We start from the raw sequence: 22,134 nt of genomic DNA, 5'->3' as shown, positions 1-22,134 counted from the left end.
GACTTATGGGACTTTTTTAATTAAAAATTTTCGTTCAAATATAATTTTACTACACGTAGCCATGGCTTATTCATTATTGTTGCTATTTAATAGTTTGTCCATTACTGTTTGATATAGTTTACTTCAATGTCCTCTCCATAGACATTTTCATAGTTGGAGTTTGTTGCTGTTATAAACATTACCACTATGTATTCTACCATTTGCTTATGAAGTTCTAAGTTTCCGAGTTCTAATATTTATCTAATACTTTATTGTCATCTAATTTCTTTGGGGTATTTACAAGATAATTTCATTATGTTTCCTGCTTTTAATATAGGTATTTCAAAGTGTTGATTCAAGAAATGGATCTCAGGTTAGATCTGGGATTTGTCTATGCTCTAGCAGACCTTGTGACAAAAGCTGAGGTGACTAAGAAAACAGAGGTAAGACTTGCAGAAAAGCATGTGATGGGAAGGGTTATAAAAAAGAAGGTCTAAGAAAGTATCAAACCTGTGGATTCAGGCTAAAGTGAACATTCTGTTTTACCTTTTTAAATGCAGTTTATTAAGATGTAGTTTACGTGGCCACACATGTCACCTCTTTAAGATGTGTAATTCGGCAACTTTTAGTATATTACCAAAGTTACACAAGCACCATAACCATCTAATTCCAGAACCTTTTCATCACTCCTAAAAGAAATGCCCTAGTTCTGTGAAGTCACTGATACACTTTTTCTCTACATAAGTTTTTATATTCTGAACATTTGATTTAAAAAAAACAAAATGGAAACAAAAACATACACTGTGTGGTATTTTTAAGAACTTAATTCACTTAACGTGTTTTTTAATTTTTTTATTTTTGAGAATTCCATGCATGTATACAATGAAATATGATCATATCTATCCTCCCCATCTTCTCCTCCAACTTCTCTATTCTTCTGTTACGTAGCATTTTAACATGAAACACTAACATGAGTTGTAACTTGAATCAACACTTCATTTCTTCATTTCACTTCATTTCTTCATTTATTTTTCGATCAAGTAATATTTCAGTATGTGATCGTGTTTTACTGTACCTATTCAGTTGTCACTTGAAATCTGAATTGCTCTCACATTTTTCCTATTATAGATAGTATTAATTGTATGCATATTTTTCTGTGAACTTATATTTTATTTGCCTTGGATGTGTACCTAAGAATAGAATTGCTAGGTGACATGGTAATTGTGCTAAACCATTTTTTGGTCTTTTTTTATTGATTCATAATTTCTTAGGTTTAATTGTTTTAGAACTGCAGTTTCTAAAGTGGCTACCATTCTTCTTTTTTCTTTCTTTTTTTTAAAACTTCTTGAAACAGGTCTTACTATGTAGCCCCAAGCTGGCCTGGAACTCACTATGTAGACCATCCTAGACTCTGCTTCCACCTCTGCCCCTGCCCCTGCCCCTGCCTCTCCCTCTGCCTCCAGAGCTAGGATTAATGGCTTATGCCACCACACCCTGCTCAACTCTAACATTTTTCATTCTCACCAGAATGTATGAGAGTTGTGATTCTTTTCCTTTCTTCCCAACAAGTATTATTCTCTCTGATTTTCTTATCCTAGTGAGGACCCAGTGGCTTCTCAGAGGGACTTGGATAACTGATACTGATAATCTTTTTTAAAAATTAATAAATTAGAAACAAATGAACAAAAATTTGACTCAAAACCCCCAGGTTTGCCTCTGATCTGACTGATTTGTGGATTCTAAAAGAACAACTTCAAATTTTGCAACACATCAATGTGTCTGTGTGTGTGTGTGTGTGTGTGTGTGTGTGTGTGTGTGTGTATGTATGTGAGTGATGGTGCATGTGGAGATCGGAGGACAGCCCATGGGAGTTGGTTCTCTTCTTCTATGTGGGTTGAACTCAGGTCGTCAGGCTTGGCAGCAAACATCTTTACCCGCTGAGCCATCTGACTGGCTCACTTCTGAGAATCTTGTGATTTGTTAGCCATTTGTACGCCTTTAATACAAAGATGCCTATTCAGATTCTTGCTTCTTATGTAACATTTTTTCATATTATGGAATTAGAAAAATTCTTTGTGTATTCTTTATCAGTGTTTTGTAAGATGCATGATTTTTCATTTTTTTCCTATTTTGATGTTTTTTAAAGCACAACAGTTTTTAATGGTATTAAAGTCCAAGTTTTTTCTTTCTTTTATTTATTATTTATGCTTTTGGTGTTTTTTCTAAAAAGTCTTTAAGTACAACGTTACAAATATTTTGCCTTATATTAGGACTTTTAAAGTTTTAGTTCTTGAAACTAGGTTGTTTACCCATTTTTGCTTCATTTTTATGTATGGCTATCCCATCGTTTCAACACATTTTTTTAATAAATGCAAAATTTAAATTTGGCATAGTAAAGAGATGGCTGCTAAAAATTATTAAACTTGAAAACAATATAGTGGCAGTTTTAAAGAATATAAAGCAACAAGATTTAAATTCAACTTGTTCTTGAATGTTAACTCTGCCTGTAAGTCTCCAAAAATGCTATTTTTGTCAAATGACAGGACTCCTCTCAAAGATGCATACATTTGGGGTTTTTTGTTTTCTTTTTTTAAAGATCGAATTTTTGTGATTTTCACATAATATAATTTGATGATATTTAGGTCCCTTCCCCTATCCAAACCTCCCCTTTTGTCACCCCAATTTAATGTAATATATAGATATAAAATTTGTGTTACCAAATGTCCTTCAGTATGGGTCCATCTACTGGAGCCTGATTAATCTACCAATAATCCCATGCTTTAAAGAGACTGTCTTCTGTCCTCCGAGCCTGCGTCTGTTGACACAATTTACTTAGGTTAGCTTGGAGCTCTTACATTCCTCATGCCTATGCTGGGATTTTTTTCCATTTTAGCTTGCATGGGACTTGTGCATGCTGTCACCATTACTGTGAATTTATAGGAGTAATTTACCACAGGTATCTGGAAAACTGTTTCTTTGTGGTCATCCACCACCTCTGGCTCTTAGTCTTTCTACCCTCTCTTCTGCACTGATCTCTGAGCCTTGGGGCGGGGGTGGGGGGCAGAAGTTAGATATAGGTTGTCCTATTCAGGGATAAGTGCTCTGAAGCCTCTTGTTCTCTGCATATTGGCCAGTAGAGGTTTCTGTGTTAATCAGCACCTGTTGCATAAGCAAACTTCTCTGGTGAGAGTTGAGAGATGTACTAATCTATAGGTACAGCAATAGGTCATAAGAGTCAGTTTAATATGGTAACTGTTTAGTAGAAAACTAGTATTAGGTTCTTCCCTATGTCCTATGACCAGTTTAGCCTCAGATTCCTAAACTTGATATCAGTGTCAGGTATGGGCTCCAGCCTAACAAGCAGACCTTAAATCAATTACAGAGTAGTTGGCTACTCCCATAATTTTTGTGCCACTATTGCAACTGGTGAGCATATCTTGCCAGGCCAGTTGTTGTTGTATTTTATGAAATTCACAGCTGGGTAAGGATGATGATGGTTTTTTCCTTCTGGGAGCTTGCATAGCACCTGCCAGCACTGTGAACACTAGCCAGTAGACATGAGGCTTTGAAGTCAGCACCAGCTTGATTTCTTCTTGTTTGTTCTACAGATCATGTGTGTAGTGTCTTCAGAAATAGGGCCTTACCATCCATTTCTGGTAGGTAACCAAGAACAGGGGCAGTGGCCTGTATTGTTTGAGGGTCTCAACACCATTTCTTGAAAGAGCTGTTCATTCCCCTCTTTAATGAATTGTCTTGGTACTTTTGTGGGGAAACACAGACTTTTCTTCCTGTGATCTGTGTCTCTGTCCTTTTGCTAGTCTTAATTATCCTAATTATCATTGCTTGATAGTAAGTTTTATAATTGATTTGTAAATTCTTCTACTCTTTTTCAAAATTATTTAGATTATATTGAACCCTTGAAATTCCATATAAATTTTGAAATCAGTCTGTCAGGTTCTTCAAACAAAATATTGTAGTTTTCAAAAATAGTCTTTGCATTTCTTTTGTTAAATTTATTCTTTTTAAATTTTTTTATGTGCATGAGTGTATTGCCTGCTTGTGTGTTAGTGCACCTGTATCATGCAATGCCTGCAAAGGTCAGAAGAAGGCATTGGATTCCCCTGGAACTGGAGTTAAAGTTGTTAGCCACCATGTGGGTGCTGGGATTTGAACCCGTGTCCTCTGCAAGAGCAGCCAGCACTCTTAGCCCCTGAGCCGTATCTCAAGCCCCTTAAATTTATTTGTAAGTATTTATTATTCTTAGATTATTGTGCATGAAGTTGTTTGCATAACTTCAGCTTTAGATTGTATAGTGCAAGTACATATAGAAATACAATTGATATTGGTCTGTTGAACTTTAAATTTCAATTTACTGCTTTCTTTTATTAGTGCTAATTATAAATCTTCAAGATTTTTTTATATCAGATATCTGAGAAGACAGATTGGTTTCTTTGTTGGGGGGGGTATTTTTTGTATATGAATGTATTACCTGCATGTGTGTAAGTGTACCCATGTCATGCAGTGCCCACAGAGGTCAGAAGAGGGTGTCAAATCCCTGGAACAGGATGTTAGCCACCATGTGCGTGCTAGGCATTGAACCCACAGCCAGTGCTTAACAGCTGAACCATGTCTCCAGCCTGTTTCTTTGTTTTTCGTGTGAGTGCTGCTTGTTTTCATCCCTCTTTGCTTTTGTAGAAGCTAGCGAAATGCTAAACACAAGTGAGAACAGGCATCCTTGTGTTACTTCTGATCCTGTAGGGATTCGGTTTTCAGTGGTTTACCCCTAAGTATGATCTCCACTATGAGACTTTTGTAGATATTGACTGAATACTTAATGTATATATCATTTATATGATACAATTCTTAAATATCTAGACAGACAGATTTGGTTTCCTAGGATTTTGTTGAAGATTTTTATGTTCATATTCATAAAAGACACTGGTCTGTGGTTACTGTTTTAGTGTTGGAATAATGGCTTTATAAAATGAATTGAGAAATGTTCCTTTTTCCTCTGTGTTTTTGGAAGAATCTGTGAAGAATGGGTACAGTTGAAATATTTAGTAGAATTCAGTAGTGAATCAGTAGAATTCAGTAGTGACTTGTGCATATTTGCCCCACACTATCCCTTATCTTCCTCCACTGCAGTAGCCCCCCTCTGCTTTCATGCCATATGTAGGTGGGTAGGTAGTGGCTGGCTGGCTGGATCCATCAATAGATAGATTTGAGATATTTTGCCTTTCCCCTCCTTTCCTGTTCTTCCTTTAGAGTTCTTCCTCACTTTTCATAATTCCCCTTCTATTTTCATATTATATGTATATATTGATTTTTTGTGTGTATTTCACACAGAACATCATTTCACACAGAACATCCCAACAATCTTATTCATTTTTATATCCGCCTCTGAAATGGCACCCTTCCATTGCATTCCCTCCCCCACTGGAGCCCGTACACTCTGTCACCCCTGTTACTGTCCACTGTGTTGTCAGTGCCCCCATCCATTCCCCAATGCAAGTCCATCTGCTGAATCTAGTCAGCCTATCTAGAGTTCCTTGGTTTAGGAAGATCAGCTCTTCCTCATCTAACAGCAATCAGTTGCCAGTAGCCTTTAGATAAGATTGGGGTCTGCTGTTCATTTTCCCAGTTCTATGCTGGGTTACTGTCTGGGAGCCTCTTGGGCCACCCTGGCCAACAACTCAAAGGAAGGCAACCCCATCTGGCACTGTTTCCTGCCATGTAACCTTCAGCCACACACAGGGACTCTTAAAGAAATATACTGATCACTTTACTCTTTGGTTATACTTTCCTTTTGGGTGTTTAAGGCCATATAGTTGGCCCAAATAAACCAATTTATTTTTACTCTTAAGGTCGTTTGAGGATCTGTTCCTCAGGGATCACATTGGCTTGAGAGGAGGCCCTGGCTCCTCTCTTTTACCAGTTCCATCTATATGAAGATAAGTCAAAGCTCCTGCTTGACCTTGGCTGGCTTCACTTGGAAGCATGGAGGAAATGTTTCCTCTGTGTTGACCCTCCTTTTTGTAGACTGGACACTGGTTCACGTCCATCTGGTGAGGTCTCCATGGCCTCCCAGGGAGGCCATGATGACTCACCACAATTACAGAACATGTTGAGGGATGCTCCATAGTCCCCTGGAACTTAGCCTTGGAGGACAAGGAGCAAAAACTCTCCTTTAGGTCCCTCTGACCAGCTTAGTATAGGCCTCAAAGTATGGCTGTTAAACATCCAAGAAGGTTAGTTCCACCAGTCTGGTACTTTTAATTACCATGTGCTATATAGATAAAGCTTGGGCAAAGACCAAAGTTTCTCAGATAAACCTTGACTAGACATATTATGTTCCTTGAACTAGTTGTGTGTATAATCTGCCAGTAGGTTGTTAGACTAATATGGTTCCCTTTGGTTTCTGTAAAACTAGCTAGACGTTATTTATCTCTCTCACTGTCTAACCCTTCCACCATAGTTTCCCTATTTAAAGTGCCCCCATTTTTCCTATTTCTCCCTTAATACCTTTCTCCTATGGTCCCACCTCTCTTGATCTCCTTTCCCTTTATCCCCAAGGTCCCTTGTATAACCCTCCTTCCCCCTTCCCATTTAAATGAACCCATTTTAAATCCATATCTCCCTTAGTAACTCCTGTTTCCTACTGTTCTTCTCTCTCAGGTTCCTTCTTTTCCTTTACCCCCCTGGTTCCTTTTCATTATCCTGGTTCCTGTGGTTATGTCTGGATACATACTTACAAGGATTTGGTACTAGGATCCACATATGAGGGAGAACATACATTGTTTGTTTTTCTGAGTCTGTGTTACTTCACTTAGAATAACAGTTTTTAGTTTCATCCTTTTACCTGCAAATTTCATGATTTCATCTTTCTTTACTGCTGAGTAGCACTCCATTGTATAAATGAACCACATTTTCATTATCCAGTCGTCAGTTGAGGGATACTTAAGTTGCTTCCATCTCTTATCTATTGTTAAAAGAGGAGCAGCAAACATGGATATACAAGTGTCTCTGCAATAGGATGAGTTCTTTGGGTCGGTGCCAAGAAGTGCTATAACTGGGTCAAATGGTAGGTTCATTTTTAGTTTCTTAAGGATTCTCCACACTGCTTTCCCTAAGGGTTAAACAAGTTTGCAATCCCACCAGCAGTGGATGAGTGTTCCCCTTTCCCCACATTCTCTCCAACATTTGGTGTCATTTTTTCTTTTAATCTTAGCCAGTCTGACTGGGATAAGATGAACTCTCAAAGTGGTTTTAATTTGCATTTCCCTAATTACTAATGATGTCGAACACCTTTCAAGATGCTTCTTAGCCATCTTTGTTTCTTCTTTGAGAACTCTCTGTTCAGCTCCTTAGCCCATCTTTTAATTGGGTTACTTCCTTTCTTGATTCTGTTTTTTGAGTTCTTCATATATTCTGGAAGTTAAACCTCTGTCAGATGTGTCACTGGTGAAGCTTTTCTTCCATTCTGTGGGTTTTCTCTTCACTTCTTTGGTTGGTACTTTTCGATGTACAGAAGCTTTTTAGTTTAATGAAGTCCCATTTGTTTGATTCTTGACCTTATTTCCTGAGCAATTGATGCCAGGTTTAGAAAGTCCTTTCCTACACCTTATCTTGTACATTATTGCCAGTGTTTTCTTCTAACAGTTTCAGAGTTTCAGACTTTACTTTGAGGTCTTTGATCCATTTGGAGTTGACTTTTATGCAACAAAAGATAGGGGTTTAGTTTCAATTCTTGTACAGGTGGAGATCCAGTTTTGCCAGCACCTTTTGCTGAACATGCTGTCTTTCCTCCAGTGAATGTTCTTGGCCCCTTTCTCAAATATCAGGTGGCTGAAATTGCATGTACTTATACTTGGGTCTTCTATTTTGTTCTATTGATCTTATTTGGTCTTATTTGGTCTTATTGGTCTTATTTTTGTGCTGGTACCATGTTGTTTTTATGGCTGTAGCTCTGTAATACAGTTTAAAATCTGGTATAGTAATCCCCCAAGCATTGCTCTTAGCGCTCAGGGTTGCTTTGGCTATCCAAGGTCTTTTGTGCTTCTATATGAATCTTAGGATTTTTTTTCCAATTCTATGAAAAATGTCATAGGGATTTTGATTGGCCATTGCATTGAATCTATAAATGGCTTTTGGTAGGATGGTCATTTTCACAATATTAATTCTTCCAATCCATGACATGGGAGGGCCTTCCATCTTCTGATGTCTTCCTCAGTCTCTTTCTTTAAAGGTTTAAAATTTTCATGGTAGAGGTCTTTAATGCCTTTGGTCAGGTTTATTCCAAGATACTTTAATTTTTTTTTTTTTTTTGAGGCTATTGTGAAGGGGAGTGTTTCCATGTACTCTTTCTCTGATTGCATGTTATTGGTATATAGAAAAGCTACAGACTTTAGTAGATTAATTTGGTACCCTGTCACTTTACTGAAAGTGTTAATCTTTTCTAGGAGTTTTCTGGTCTAATTTTTGGCATCTGTTAGATATAATACCATATTGTCTGCAAAACAGGATAATTTGATCTCTTCCAATTATTACTCCTTTAATTTCCTTTTCTTGTCTTATTGCTCTTGCAAGAGTTTCAAGCGCTTTGTTAAAAAGGAATGGAGATAGTGGACAGCCTTGTCTGGTTCCTGATTTCAGTGGGAATGCTTCCAGTTTTTCTCCATTTAGAATGATGTTGGCTGTGGGTTTGTTGTATATGGCTTTAATCGTGTTGAGGTATGTTCCCTCCAGTCCAGTTCACTAGGACTTTGAACATAAATGCATGTTGAATTTTGTCAAAGGCCTTCTCTGCATCTCTTGAGATGACCATGTGGTTCTTGTCTTTGAGTTCATTCATATGATGTTTATTAACTTGCATATATTGAACCATCCCTGCATCTCTGGAATTAAAGCCTACTTGATCGTGGTGGATGATCTTTTGATGTGTATGTATATGAGGTTTGCAAGTATTTTGTTGAGAATTTTTGCATCTATGTTCATTAAGGATATAGGTCTATGTTTTCTATTTTGGTTATATCTTTACCTGGCTTTGGTATTAGAGTGATCCTGGCTTCATAGAAGGAATTTGGAAGTTCTCCCTCCATGTCTATCTTTTCGAATAAATTATGTAGTATTGGATATAGGTCTTTAAATGTCTGTTAGAATTCTGCTGTAAATCCATCTGGTCCTGGTCTTTTTTTAGTCGGGAGGTTTTGCATTACTGTTTCAATTTTTTTTATGGGTTATAGGTCTGTTTAAGCTGTTGATCTCTTCTTGTTTAGTTATGGTGATTCCCATGCTTTTAGATACCCATCCATTCTTTTAGGTTTTCAAATTTATTAGCATATAGGTTTTTCCCTTATAATGTTCTGGAGCTTTTTGGTGTCTGTTGTGATATTTCCCCTTTCATCTCTGATTTTGTTGATTTGGAGGTTCTCTTTCTTTCTTTTGGTTAACTGAGCTAAGGGTATGTCAATCTTGTTTATCTTTTCAAAGAACTAGCTTTTGGATTTGTTGATTCTTTGTATTGTTTTCTTTGTTTCTATTTCATTTATTTCTGCTCTGATTTTTGTTATTTCTTCTTGTCTGCTGGGTTTGGGTTTCATTTGTTGTAGCTTTTCAAGTGTGTTGAGTTGCAATGTTAAGTCATTTATTTCTGTTCTTTCTGATTACTGTATGCACTTAACAGCTATAAATTTCCCTGTAAGGACGGTTTTCACCGTGTGTCAAGGATTTTGTTGTGTTATATTGTCCTTCTCATTTAAGGACATTTGAAATATTAAGGACTTTTTTTTTTTTTCCTTTTGGTCTTTTTGAGACAGGGTCTTTCTGTAGCCCCAGCTGTCCTGGAACTCAATATGTAGACCAGGCTGGCCTCAAACTCACAGAGATCCACCTGCGTCTTCCTCCCCAGTGCTGGGATTAAAGACGTGTGCCACCTCACCCATCTCAAAAAATTAAGGATACTTTTAAATTTCTCCTTTGACCCATTGTCATTCAGGAGTGTGTTGTTTAATCTCCATGTGTTCATGTAGCTACTAAGGTTTCTTCTGGTGTTGATTTTAAGCTTTATTGTATTGTGGTCCGTTAGAATGAATGGAATTATTTCAATCTTTTTGTATTTGTTAAGGCTTGTTTTGAGCCCGAGTATGTGGTGGATTTTGGAGAAATTTCCATGGGGCACTGGAATTGAAAGTATATTCTTTGGTTCTTGGGTGGAATATCCAGTAGATATCTGTTAGGTCCATTTAATGTGTGGTATTGTTTAATTTAGATGTCTCTCTGATAATTTTCTGTCCTGTTGACCTATCTAATGGGTATTGAAGTCCCCTACTAATGATTTGGGATTAATCTGTGTCCTAACATCCTGTAGTACTGTTTTTATGAAGTTGTGTGCACCAGAGTTTAGTGAATATATGCAGTCGTTCCTTTGATCAGCATGAAGTGGCCCTCTTTTTCTCTTCTGATTAGTTTTAGTTTGAAGTTTATTTTGTCAGATACCAGAATTGCAACCCCTGCTTTTTTCTTATTTTCTTGGAAAAATTTTTACCCAACCTTTCACCTTAAGATAGTGCCTGTCCTTGAAAGTGAGATGGGTTTCTAGCAGATAACAAAAAGGTGAGTTTTGTTCCTTAATCCATTCATCTAAGTCTGTGCCTTTTGACTGAGGAGTTCAATCCATTGATATTTAAGGTTATTAATGTAAGATGTGTGTTGATTCCTGTCATATTGATTTCTTTTAGTGTTCTTGATGTAACTGTGTGTTTCCACAGTTACACCTTCATTAAGTTTTTTTCTGTTACCTCTTAGGTATAATTATTCCTTTCTTCAGCTCTTTGTATTGCTTTAAGAACTCTCTGAAGGGCGGGTTCTGTGGACATGAATTCTTTCAGCCTATTTATGTCATGAAATATTTTTTTCCCCCTTCACCTGTAATAGACATTTTGGCTGAATAAAGTAATCTGCTTTGGCATCTGTGGTCATTTAGAACCGGGAATACTTTGGTCCAGGTTCTTCAGGTTTTCATTGTTTGAACTGAAAAGTCAGCTGTAATTCTGATGGGTTTTCCTTTATATGTGACTTATTTTTCTTTTTCAGCTTTCAGTATTTTCTCTTTGTTCTGTACATTTAGTGTTTTTACTATGATGTGCCCTGGAGAGTTTCTTTTCTGGTCCTCTCTATTTGTGTTCTATGTGCTACTTGTATTTGTATGAGTATGTCTTTCCTAATTTGGGGAAATTTTCTTCTACCATCCTGTTGAAGATCTGGTCCATACAGTTATCCTGAGATTCTTCTCCTACCTCTATGCCTATGATGCTTAAGTTTGGTCTTTTTATGGCGTCACACAATTCTTGCATATTCCATTCTTTTGTTTTCTTTAATTTTTCATAATCTTTGCCTGAGTGGTCTAATTCATCTACTTTATCTTCCAGTCTTGATACTCTGTTTTCCATTTCATTTATCCTATTGATGAGTCCTCCTCCTGTCATTTCTAATTCGCTTACTGCGTGTTTCACTTCCTTCTCCATTTCAGCCTGGACATTCATCAATATTTCTAACTCTTTTCTGAATTCATTCAGAAGTTTATCCCTATCTTCCTTAAGTTCTTTGATTTCTTTGTGTGTTCTTTAAACTCACTGAATTCTTTTATCTTGTTTATAGTTCTTTTGAATTCCATGTCCTTTGTTATCTCTAGGAGGTTCTCATTTTATTTCTCTACAGGACTGTTGGTACTTGGTAGGGATATATTATTTGGATTTTTCATGTTTTTTTTTTGCTGTGACTTTGACATGTGGATTTTTTTTTTGTAGTTTGTCATTCTTGTGTGAGACTCAAACCTTCCTTTGTTGAGGTTAGGTCTGCTCTGTTTGTAAACTTTATGTGCCTTTGTGGTTTACTTGTTGGACATGAAAATCTGGTTGGTCTAGCCTTCAGGTTCTCTCTTTTGATTTTATATTGGAGGGGGCCAGATGGCTTTTGTCCTGCTGCTCAGGACTTCCAACAGAGGCCCAAGTCAGAAGAGGATAAGATGTTCTCAGGCTTTCTCCTAAGTGTGGATCCCTCTAGTCAGCAGTCACAGTATAGTTTTGAAGGATTGCTAGGTAGAGGTAGGATTCAGGACTCTTTGGCATTCAGAGAAGGAGGCTGGTCTCAGGAATCTAAGTTGGGGGTGGGACAGCCAGGGATGAAGTCTAATCTCAGGTATGAAAATGCGAGGTGGGTGGGAACAGACTTTGAGGGCTCCAGGGGACTAGACTGAGGAATTAGGTTGGTCTGGGTACAAAGGATCAGGAAGCAGTGGGGAGTCTGGGCCAAGAGGATAGCCCAGATGTCTGGGGTGCCAAGAAATGGGCCGGTGCCTGCACTAGGAGGAGAGATGGGGTGGGAGAGCATGTTATGTTTTTTTAAAGTTATAGTTGTAGTTATAGTTATTATATCTAGATTCTGCTTATGAGAAAAACGTAATACTTGTCTTTCTGGCTTATTTTACTCATGTTTACCTGTGCCCTTTGTCTTTTTTGTTTGGATTCAAATTACAGTCTGAAGTCATATGATGGTTAGTTTCTCAGCTTGAAACAGTGTAGAATCGTATTGGAAAAGCCTCTCAGCGACAAATTGTCTAGGTTATGTTGGCCTCTAGGTATGTCTGTCCATGGCCGTCTAGATTACATTAATTGTGTGGGAAGACGCAGTCTAAAATGTGTGACACCACTCCTTGGATTCGGTCCCTAGATTTTATGAGAGGAGAAAGGAAGCTGGCAGTCATTTTCTTTCTGACGGACAAAGGATGTAGATAGCTGCTCCAAGTTCTTACCTTGACTTTCCCACATTGATAGACCATAACCTGGAATTGTAAACTGAATAAATCCTTTCTTATGGGGCGGGTCGCTGGACCCCCGGCGTGGTGTGTGCGGGCACCCTGGGGTCTCCGCCACACCTGGCTAATCCCGGCGTGAGTCTGGCCGCAAGCGATGTGGGGAGCGCGCCTGGGCTCCCGGGCGCACTCACTCTGGATGTGGCCCAGGGTCAGGTGTGCGTGCACTCTCCCACCGTGGTTCTGGTCCCGCTGGCTAGCCGCTGGCGGGCCTGGCCGGCCAGGCCTCTCTGAAGACAGCAGATGCGCAGACTTCTCTGATGCTGGCTGTAGCTGATAGCTACACACTTCTCTGGAGCGGAGAGCTTCCTCTGCTACTAGAGTATTATCTAGTCAGAATCCCGCCTCTATTACACCCTTGTGCCCTTCCTCAGGATTGCGGAGTTCTGGCCAGTGAACTCCACAGGGAAGAAGCACAGAGGTGGCGAAAGCTGGGGTATCCGTGGGTTGTTAACGGAGAGTGCTGCTCTCCGGTGAGATCAGGTAGCCGGTAGTAAGACACAGGACTCAAGGCACGGCTTAGTCTGTGTTTACAGCTTTATTGTATCTCTGCTCCTTGCTGTCCAGCTCTTTGCTGATCCAGCTTTCTGGGACCCAAGCTCCGGGACCCAGTCTCTGACCCCATCTCTGACTATTAAGAGAAGACTAGCATATTTATATACCATGGGGGTAGTGGTAAAAGCTTTTAGATACTTTGTGAGATATTCTATTTACATGTGGAAGTGGGTTTCTGCTAGACTATTGTCTACCTGTAAAAACCGCACACAGGAAGGCATGGTATGCATAGAGCCAAAGGCCATGTTTATGTCAAGGCATCTGTGGTGGCCACTTCAAAGGGAGAGACAGGAAAGATGCCAGAAAGCACCTTGCTATGAAAAGGAGCCCGCGGCACATTCCCGAGCTGCATGAGCTGTCCGGTGTGAACGGGCTTCGACTTTTGCATAACAGAGGTCTCCCAACACTTTCTCCCTTCAAATTGTTTTTATCAGGGTATGTTACCACAGCAATACATAGTGAAACTAGCACAGGTCACTTGCTTTCAGCCGGAGGAACTTCTATTAATATTTGTTTGTAGCTAGCAAGCTACAAAAGGTAGTTTTGCTGTGTATAGAGTTCTTGGTTGATAGGGCTTTTTACCAGTATGATTATCTACAATCTTATTTCTGCCAGAAAGTCAACATTTGTCTTACTAGGCTTGTGTATAATGTTTTCGCTTTCTGCTTTCTAGATTTTTCTCCTTTAAGCTTGAGAATTTTTGGTATGAACATTAATTTTCTCTTTGCAGTTATTGTATTTGGAATTAGTTAATTGAGCTTTCTGGACATATATGTTAGTGTTTTTCAGTAATTGGGGGTGTTTCAGGGACTATGTTGAATATTCAAGTAATTTTTCGGTGGCTTTCTTTACTCCTTGGTATTTCTGTGGTTACTAACGCTAATATGTTTAATTATCATTACATTACCGTTTCTCTTGAGAATCTTCATCAGTTTTTTTCTGGGTTTTATTATTATTATCTCTGTAAATAGTCTTGGGCCATTTTTTTGGTTTCTTTTTTTTTTTGGCATTCAGAAGTAACTTAGGTCTGCAAGTATTTGAAAGAGAAGTATCGGTGTTTATCAAGAATGAAACCTCTACCTATTTATTATTGTTATTCAGTGCCCTTCTCCTTTTTATATTATATTACTGGCCAGAAAACTGCAGTGGCAGGTAACAAAATGCTATAGGAAGTTATATAATTGTGTTTAAAGAAATAAAATTTGCACGAAAATCTACTGATGCAATGGATTAGTGGCCTTTTGAAATAGGATCTATAGTAGCATGAGAAAAAGCTGGGAATGGACACATAAAAATGTGCATATTAACTGATCTGTGGCAGATAGGACTTTCTTAGCAGTAAAGAGACTACTAGTTTCTTTTCTGTGGCAATAACTTCCAATTATGAATAATGTTGATTCTGAATGATACAGACATGTTCTATATTATGTGTAAGGTATTGGCTTTAAATATCTTAAAGCAGGGTCCTTTTAGTTTTTGTATTCTTTTATAGGTTGAACATTTTCACAAGGATGTAGAAACTTTTGAGAAAGAATTTGAAACAGTTTCATCAGTAGATCAATCACAAGTGAATCTCTTTGAATATTTTCATATATCTCCTATCAAGGTAAGGGAAATAATATCATTTTTGTGTCTCAGATCTAAGTAATTTAATTTAATTAATTAAGTCTCTTTCAGGGATATAAAATTTAAAGTATGTCCTTTAATTGCACAGAAATTTTTAAATTTTCCAGTTACAAATCTAAATAACAAAAGAATTGATCCTTTAAGCTTTTAAGAAAATGTTTTAACCATGTGGATGTGTTTTTAAAATTACCTACAACTGCGCTTATATGTTTATGTCTTAATCTTACATTATTTTACTTTAATTTTCTCATAAATTATCAAGTAATCTTAAGAGGTGGGCACAGAGGCTGGAGAGCTGGCTCTTTGGGTAAGACTGCTTGCTGCATAAACATGAGGACCTGAGTTCAGGTCCCCAGGATCCACATAGAAAAGAATCTCACAGCTCCATGCCTGTAACCCCAGTACTGCTTGGTAGAGGACAGTTAGGATAAACTCTGGGATGTGCAGAGTACCAACTTGGTCAGAACATAGCAAGCTGTAGGATCAGAGAGAGACCCTGTCTCAAAGAAATAAGGCAGAGAGTGATAGAGGACGAGGCCCAACACCCTGTGGCCTCCATGTAAATATGCATGATGCATGTATCCACCCCCACACATGCATATATACATACATACACACAAAAAGAATTGAGCACAGAATGTAATTCATAAGTTTTTGTTTCATTATTATCATTATGTGTGTGTGTGTGTGTATGCATGCATTTGTGCATTTGTACACTTACAACCACAGATGTGAAGGTCAGAGATCAACTTGCAGGAGTCAGTTACTGTCTTCAACCATATGGGTTCCCAAGTGCCTTTACCTGCTCAGCCATCTTGCCAGCCAAATATCTTACTTTGGAGCATTATTTCTCCAAGTTATTTGCAGTATACTTAAAATTACTGCAGAAACTTATATGTACGCAATATTACACAAGTGCTTTTAAACTTGCTTCATATTATGCTGACTTAATTCTGATAGTTGAAATGTAAACTTCAGGAGCTATCTGAATTATTACTAACTGCTTCAACTTCTAGATTGTTATGGTTCAGCAGTGTCTAAAGAACAGGGCTGAAGGTGGTTGTGGTGGTGCACTGCTTATAATCGCAGTGTGCAGAAGGCTGAGGCAAGAGGACTGCAAGTACCAGGCAGCCAGGTCTGCTAAGAGCGTCTGTCTCAGAAAAAATAAAATTAGAAAAGAATCAAATTGACTGAACATTATGAAATTTTAAATTTTTCGATTTAAATTTGAAGTAGAGCTATCCTGGATTTCTTCAATTTTCCAATTTTTAAGTTTTGGCATAATTCATGTAACCTTGAAATCATATTTATGGTATAGTAAACTTAAAAATTAAGCTTGTTTTTGAAAGTTCTAATTGCCACTGTGAAGAAAGCACTTCTAATGTATTTCTCTTTTTGTCTCCAGTTGCACTTAAGTGTTTCATTGAGCTCTGGTAGAGAAGGAGCTAAAGACTCAGAACAACGTGGAGGACTAATTCCACTTCATTCGTTAAATCTTTTGCTGAAGAGTATTGGTGCCACACTTACAGATGTACAAGATGTAGTTTTTAAGTATGTTTATTAAAATATTAACACCAAATATTTTATTTGCTCTTAATGACTTATGTTACAGAAGAATTATTAAATAATTTCCTTAAGGAAAAGAAATGTAGGCTATTCAGTTGTATGTACTTTACAAATTCTGCCCTGAATATTCATAAGAAGTGCATACCCAAAGCTACAGTGCTTGAAAGATAGAGCTTTGAAGTCTATAAAATCACAGCTCTTCAAAGACTGTGACTAGACAGAATGAATTCAGTAACATGGGAAATAAAGTGATCAGTTTAAATGTGTTGTCATCAAGAATTTATATTTAAGCTAGGCACCATGGAGACTAGGCCAGGTATAGTTCCAGTGCTTGAGGCACAAAGGTGGAGAAAGTAATTGAGTGCAGGAGTTCAAGACCAGCATATACAACATAGTTCATCTCAAAAACAAACAAACCCAGTATTTATATTGGAATGTAAGTCAGAATGGAAGGTAATTAAGTATCTGACCGGTGTCTCAAAGATTCAAGTAGAGGCTTCAGAAAAGAATAATCTTTAGGTAATATGTCTGCTTTTTAAGAACAGTATAGGAATACATATATTAAGAGGTAACAGAATCTGGCTTAGGTAGCGGTCAAATACGAACATAGGCTTGATGGCCGCACAGTAAGAAGAAATTGACTCTTCTTATGGTCAGCAAAAAGAAGCATGGAGCGTTCTAGTTGGAACTTTCCAATCAGTGAATTCTATGTTGTCAGTAGTATTTTAAGTAAGCTTATTCTGCTGCCTCTGCTATCAGCCCCTATGGAAGGACTCATGAAGTCTGGCCGTTCCCAAGCAGCCCTTTCATTCATCTCAATATGTCAAACATTTTCTGTGAGGGCCATGATAGGTCACAGCTGGGAAATAATTCTAGCGGTCCATGAATGAAATCCAAGGGATCTCTGTCTTGGTCTTTGGTGGGGTAAACTTATAAAGGATAAGAGCCATGAACTTTATCAAGTTCTTAGAGAACTCTAACTTGAATGTGTATGGGGAAAATGTATTAGTAGACATCTGCAGAAAAAAATTCTAAAGAAAACAAAATTGATCATCAGTATTTTTTTTCATTTTCTCTATGCATAAATGTACATATGTCTGTTCATGAATATATATGTTAATATGTTTTGTTCAGGCTTGCCTTTTTTGAACTCAACTACCAGTTTCATACAACATCTGAACTACAGTCTGAAGTAGTAAGACACTACTCAAAACAGGTTTGTCTGAGATTATCATACAAGGAGATAGAAAGGTAGTGAAACCTGATGTGTCTGTTCATGCATGTGTAATATAGATTTCTCAGGAAAGCAAGTAGCCTAAAAATTTTTAAATTTGGGTTTTTCCACTCAGAGTTAGAGAAATAAAGTTAATCCTAACCACCATATTTCAGTTTTTTGCCCGTATGCTTTTATTTTTGTTTTTTTTTGTTTTTGAGACAGTCTCCCTATAGCCCAACTGGCCTAGAACTTGCTATGTAGACCAGGCTGGCCTGGCCTCAGTCTCTGAGATCCACCTACCTCTGCCTTCCAAGTACTGAGAAAGATGTGCACCACCAAACCTGGCCCATCCTTGTACTTTTAAATATTATATATATATATATGGAATTTTTATATGGATCAATGTGGATAAGAAATTCATAAATTGTTTAGGGTCTGGAGAGATGGTTCAGCAGTTAATGGCTCGGTGCCCTTGCAGAGGACCTGTGTTCTGTTCTCACCACTCCTATAGTGTCAACCATCTGTAATTCCATTTCCAGAGGGTCTGACACTGACCTGTGACCCCAGTACATGCATGTAGACGAAACACTCATACACATAAAAAAATTAAAATGTTTAAAACATCTTTTAATACCATTAATTCATCATACTTATTTTTTTAATGGCTTCATGAGAATCTAAAACACTATTTTATTGTTGTTTTAATTTTTATTGTTTATTTATTTGAGATGGTCTACCTGTAGCCCCAGCTGACATGGAACTTCCTAAGTAGACCAGGCCTCAATTTCACAGAGGTCCTCCTGCCTTTGCCTCCCAAGTGCTGGAATTAAAGGAGTGCGCCACCATGTCTAGCTGAACACAAAATATTTTTAATGTGTAGTTGTTGAGTCAGGCACATACACTATTTTAACAGGTCTTTTCAACTCTAGAAAGATTTTCATCTTATGATTTAAACCTTAGTTCTGGATTTGGATTCCACTTTTGCCAATGTACTTACCCTGTGACCCATATAAAATAATGATGGTAATAATAGCTATCACAAGTAATTATACACTGAAAAACATTTTCTATATTCTAGAGTGTCATTTTCTCTGTTACTTTAACACCAAGTTGCTTTTTTTAAATGTAATACAGTAGACTGGGAGTGAAGGGAAATTATTCAGTCACTAAAGCCCTTGCCTTGCAAGCTTGGTGACCTGAGTTTGGTTCCCCAGAACTCATAAAAATGCCAAGTGTGGTAATGATATCTACCTGTAATCCCAGCACTGGGCAGGCAGAGACGGGAAGATCACTGGGGTCATGTGCTACCCAGTGTAGCCTAGGTCAGTGAGCTCCAAGCCAGTGGGAGACTGTCTCAAAGGAAGCAGGTGGTGTTATTGAAGTTGAACTCTGGCTTCTACACATACCTCCACACATGTGCATTTGCACACACATGGACATATGCATAGACATGCATTAAATAAATAATTTTTTAGACTAAAATAGTGATGTGGGTTAGGAGTTGAAATTTTTAGTAAAAGATGTTAGCTTGAACAAACTGGATTTGTATACTAAGTAATCTATACAAGGATTATAGTTCTAATAATGTTAATTAATATTCACATTTAATTTTTAGGCTATTAAACAAATGTATGTACTTATTCTTGGACTTGATGTTTTGGGAAATCCTTTTGGCTTAATTAGAGAATTTTCAGAAGGCGTAGAAGCATTTTTTTATGAACCTTACCAGGTAAAATAGTTATTTTTAATTATGTAATATATTGTATAAAATAACACCTTCTTAGTGGAAAATATATTTCTGTGTCTAACTTGAGTTTTGGTGTAATTTATTTGTTTATTTTAATTATGTGTGTATGAGTGTTGTACCTGCATGTATGTAAGTGCACTCATGTCATGTGATGCCCGCAGAGGACAGAAGAGGGTGTTGGATCCCCTGGAACTGGAGTTACAGATGGTTGTTAGCCACCATGTGAATCCTAGGATTCAAACCCAGGTCTTCTGCAGAAACAACCAGTGCTCTTAACCACTGTGCCATCTCTCCAGCCCCCTATAAATAATTTTTTTTGAGATCCACAAAATTACACTGTTTTTAACAGTGAGAGAAAATTTTTATCTTTTCCTTCAAAATTTAAACTTAAGATTTTGTTAAGATTCCTAATTTTAAGTGTTGTTTTAGAATATAAAAGGTGACTATAGTTCAGACCATAGTAAAAGGAGGATCACCATGTGTATGTAATTTTGCTTTGCACAGAAGTATGGAACTGTGAAAATAACTATCAGTTGATAATGTGCAAAGTAACCAATAGTGAATGGAAAAAAGTTGTTTGTTCTGCATCCTTTAAATGTTCCGTTGACGCATTCAGAGCTTTCCCACTTTACTTATAAAATGTATACCATGATAAAAGCAAGGTAAAACTCATATTTACTATAAACACTGCAATATAAAAAATTGCTAAGGATTTCTTTTCGAAAATGTTATCAAGAGTACTGTGAAGGGTACATGTTTTCTATCCATTGTACAACCTATCATGTATAACAGTCATCTTTTCTATACTGAGATGAATTATCCCACTCTTCTTAGTTTGGAACAACTTCCCATCATATGTTTTACCATCTTTAGTGTCATGAAATTATCCCTGAGAATTCAGTGGGAGGTTTTTGCTGGCATCACTTCCTCTAGGACATCTTTATTTCAGTCAGTGTCGCATTCCTTGTATCAGCACACTCATCTTTAAATACAACTTTTTTGTGTGTTCACTTTAGGGAGCCATCCAAGGTCCAGAAGAATTTGTAGAGGGAATGGCATTAGGACTTAAGGCGCTAGTTGGTGGAGCAGTTGGTAAGACAGAATACCAACTTTTATTTATTACAGGAATTGTTACATAATGGCATAATTGCTTTTACTTAAGATACTATCATTTCTGTTTAGGTGGGTTAGCTGGTGCTGCCTCCAAAATCACCAGTGCTATGGCCAAAGGGGTAGCAGCTATGACTATGGATGAAGACTACCAACAGAAGAGAAGGGAAGCCATGAATAAACAGCCAGCTGGCCTTAGAGAAGGCATCACTCGTGGAGGAAAAGGCTTAGTTTCTGTAAGAAGTCCCACAGGCATATGAACACTGTTAAACCAGCACTTAGTAAATAAGGAAATAGACATATACAGCTCTTCATCTTAAATTATTATTTGCATATTGTAAAAGCAGTGAGTAGTGACATGGGAAATACTTCAGTAGTCTCCAGAAGCATTCTGTTTAGATAAAGTGCTTGGGAAATATGTTACTTATTGTGGTATTTAAAAAGAAAGAACTCTATAAATTTTTTGTTAAAGCAAGATGGTCTTCTTAAACATCATATGGAAGTGTTACAAGCTTTCAATTTTGCTTTCTCTCCAGGGCTTTGTAAGTGGCATTACAGGAATTGTTACAAAACCAATTAAAGGCAAGTGTGGTGACTTCTTTGGGTGTTATATATTTCTCAAATTGCTTCTATTTTTATTCTTGATCCAATTGCATTAAACTTTATCATGTTTTCTTTATAGGAGCTCAAAAAGAAGGAGCGGCTGGTTTCTTTAAAGGTGTTGGGAAAGGTTTAGTTGGAGCAGTGGCAAGGCCGACTGGAGGCATTATAGACATGGCTAGCAGTACCTTTCAGGGGATCAAAAGGTAAAAATTGTCTTTGTGAGTGACAGATCAATAAAATGCTGAAGCCATGAAAAATGGAATATAATAGTGGTTAGGAGTTTTAGTTATGATCACAGGTTGCATGTTTTCTTAATTCACTTTGATTCTTTTTAAATTGATACTATTGCATTATTTCAATAGAATTCTTTCTCATTTGTTTCTAGCAGCTGCTTTTAGGAATGATTTGGGAAGCTGATCAGACATTTTAGTTTTCTTAATTGAAATACATAAATGTTGTGCTATATGTCAGTAAAAGCAAATATTCTGTTTTTAGGAAATTTAAAAAATGGTACTTCAATTCTTTTTAAATTGATACTATTGCATTATTTCAATAGAATTCTTTCTCATTTGTTTCTAGCAGCTGCTTTTAGGAATGATTTGGGAAGCTGATCAGACATTTTAGTTTTCTTAATTGAAATACATAAATGTTGTGCTATATGTCAGTAAAAGCAAATATTCTGTTTTTAGGAAATTTAAAAAATGGTACTTCAATACCTGAAGGAGAAGAATAGTAGGCAACCTACCTTAAGAAGGGAGATTTGGATAAAAATTAGGTTAGATTAGGGGAGGGGGGAGGGAAGGGTATATGAGGAACCTAGGGGATAAGGAGAAAGAAGCAGTTCAACAGAGGTAGGATCATGGG

At 37.4% G+C, this 22,134-nt stretch overlaps 1 protein-coding gene across 3 annotated transcripts in view; it reads left to right on the top strand.

Annotated features, from left to right (window-relative positions):
* Vps13a (vacuolar protein sorting 13 homolog A) overlaps nt 1–22,134 on the top strand; it is a 242,970-nt gene that overhangs the window by 177,290 nt on the left and 43,546 nt on the right. For all 3 annotated transcript variants that reach the window (XM_008833348.3, XM_008833350.3, XM_017798222.2), the window contains exons 59-67: nt 317–422; nt 14,895–15,008; nt 16,434–16,579; nt 17,729–17,810; nt 19,426–19,539; nt 20,574–20,649; nt 20,740–20,903; nt 21,204–21,249; nt 21,350–21,473. In XM_008833348.3, coding sequence (XP_008831570.1) covers nt 317–422; nt 14,895–15,008; nt 16,434–16,579; nt 17,729–17,810; nt 19,426–19,539; nt 20,574–20,649; nt 20,740–20,903; nt 21,204–21,249; nt 21,350–21,473 — 972 coding nt within the window. The remainder of the gene's footprint in view (nt 1–316; nt 423–14,894; nt 15,009–16,433; nt 16,580–17,728; nt 17,811–19,425; nt 19,540–20,573; nt 20,650–20,739; nt 20,904–21,203; nt 21,250–21,349; nt 21,474–22,134) is intronic.

Source organism: Nannospalax galili, unplaced genomic scaffold (assembly GCF_000622305.1).
Source record: "Nannospalax galili isolate Female #2095 unplaced genomic scaffold, S.galili_v1.0 scaffold1296, whole genome shotgun sequence".
Taxonomy (NCBI): Eukaryota; Metazoa; Chordata; class Mammalia; order Rodentia; family Spalacidae; genus Nannospalax; species Nannospalax galili.
The sequence above is the reverse complement of the archived record's forward strand: the minus strand, read 5'-3'. Positions and strand labels throughout refer to the sequence as shown.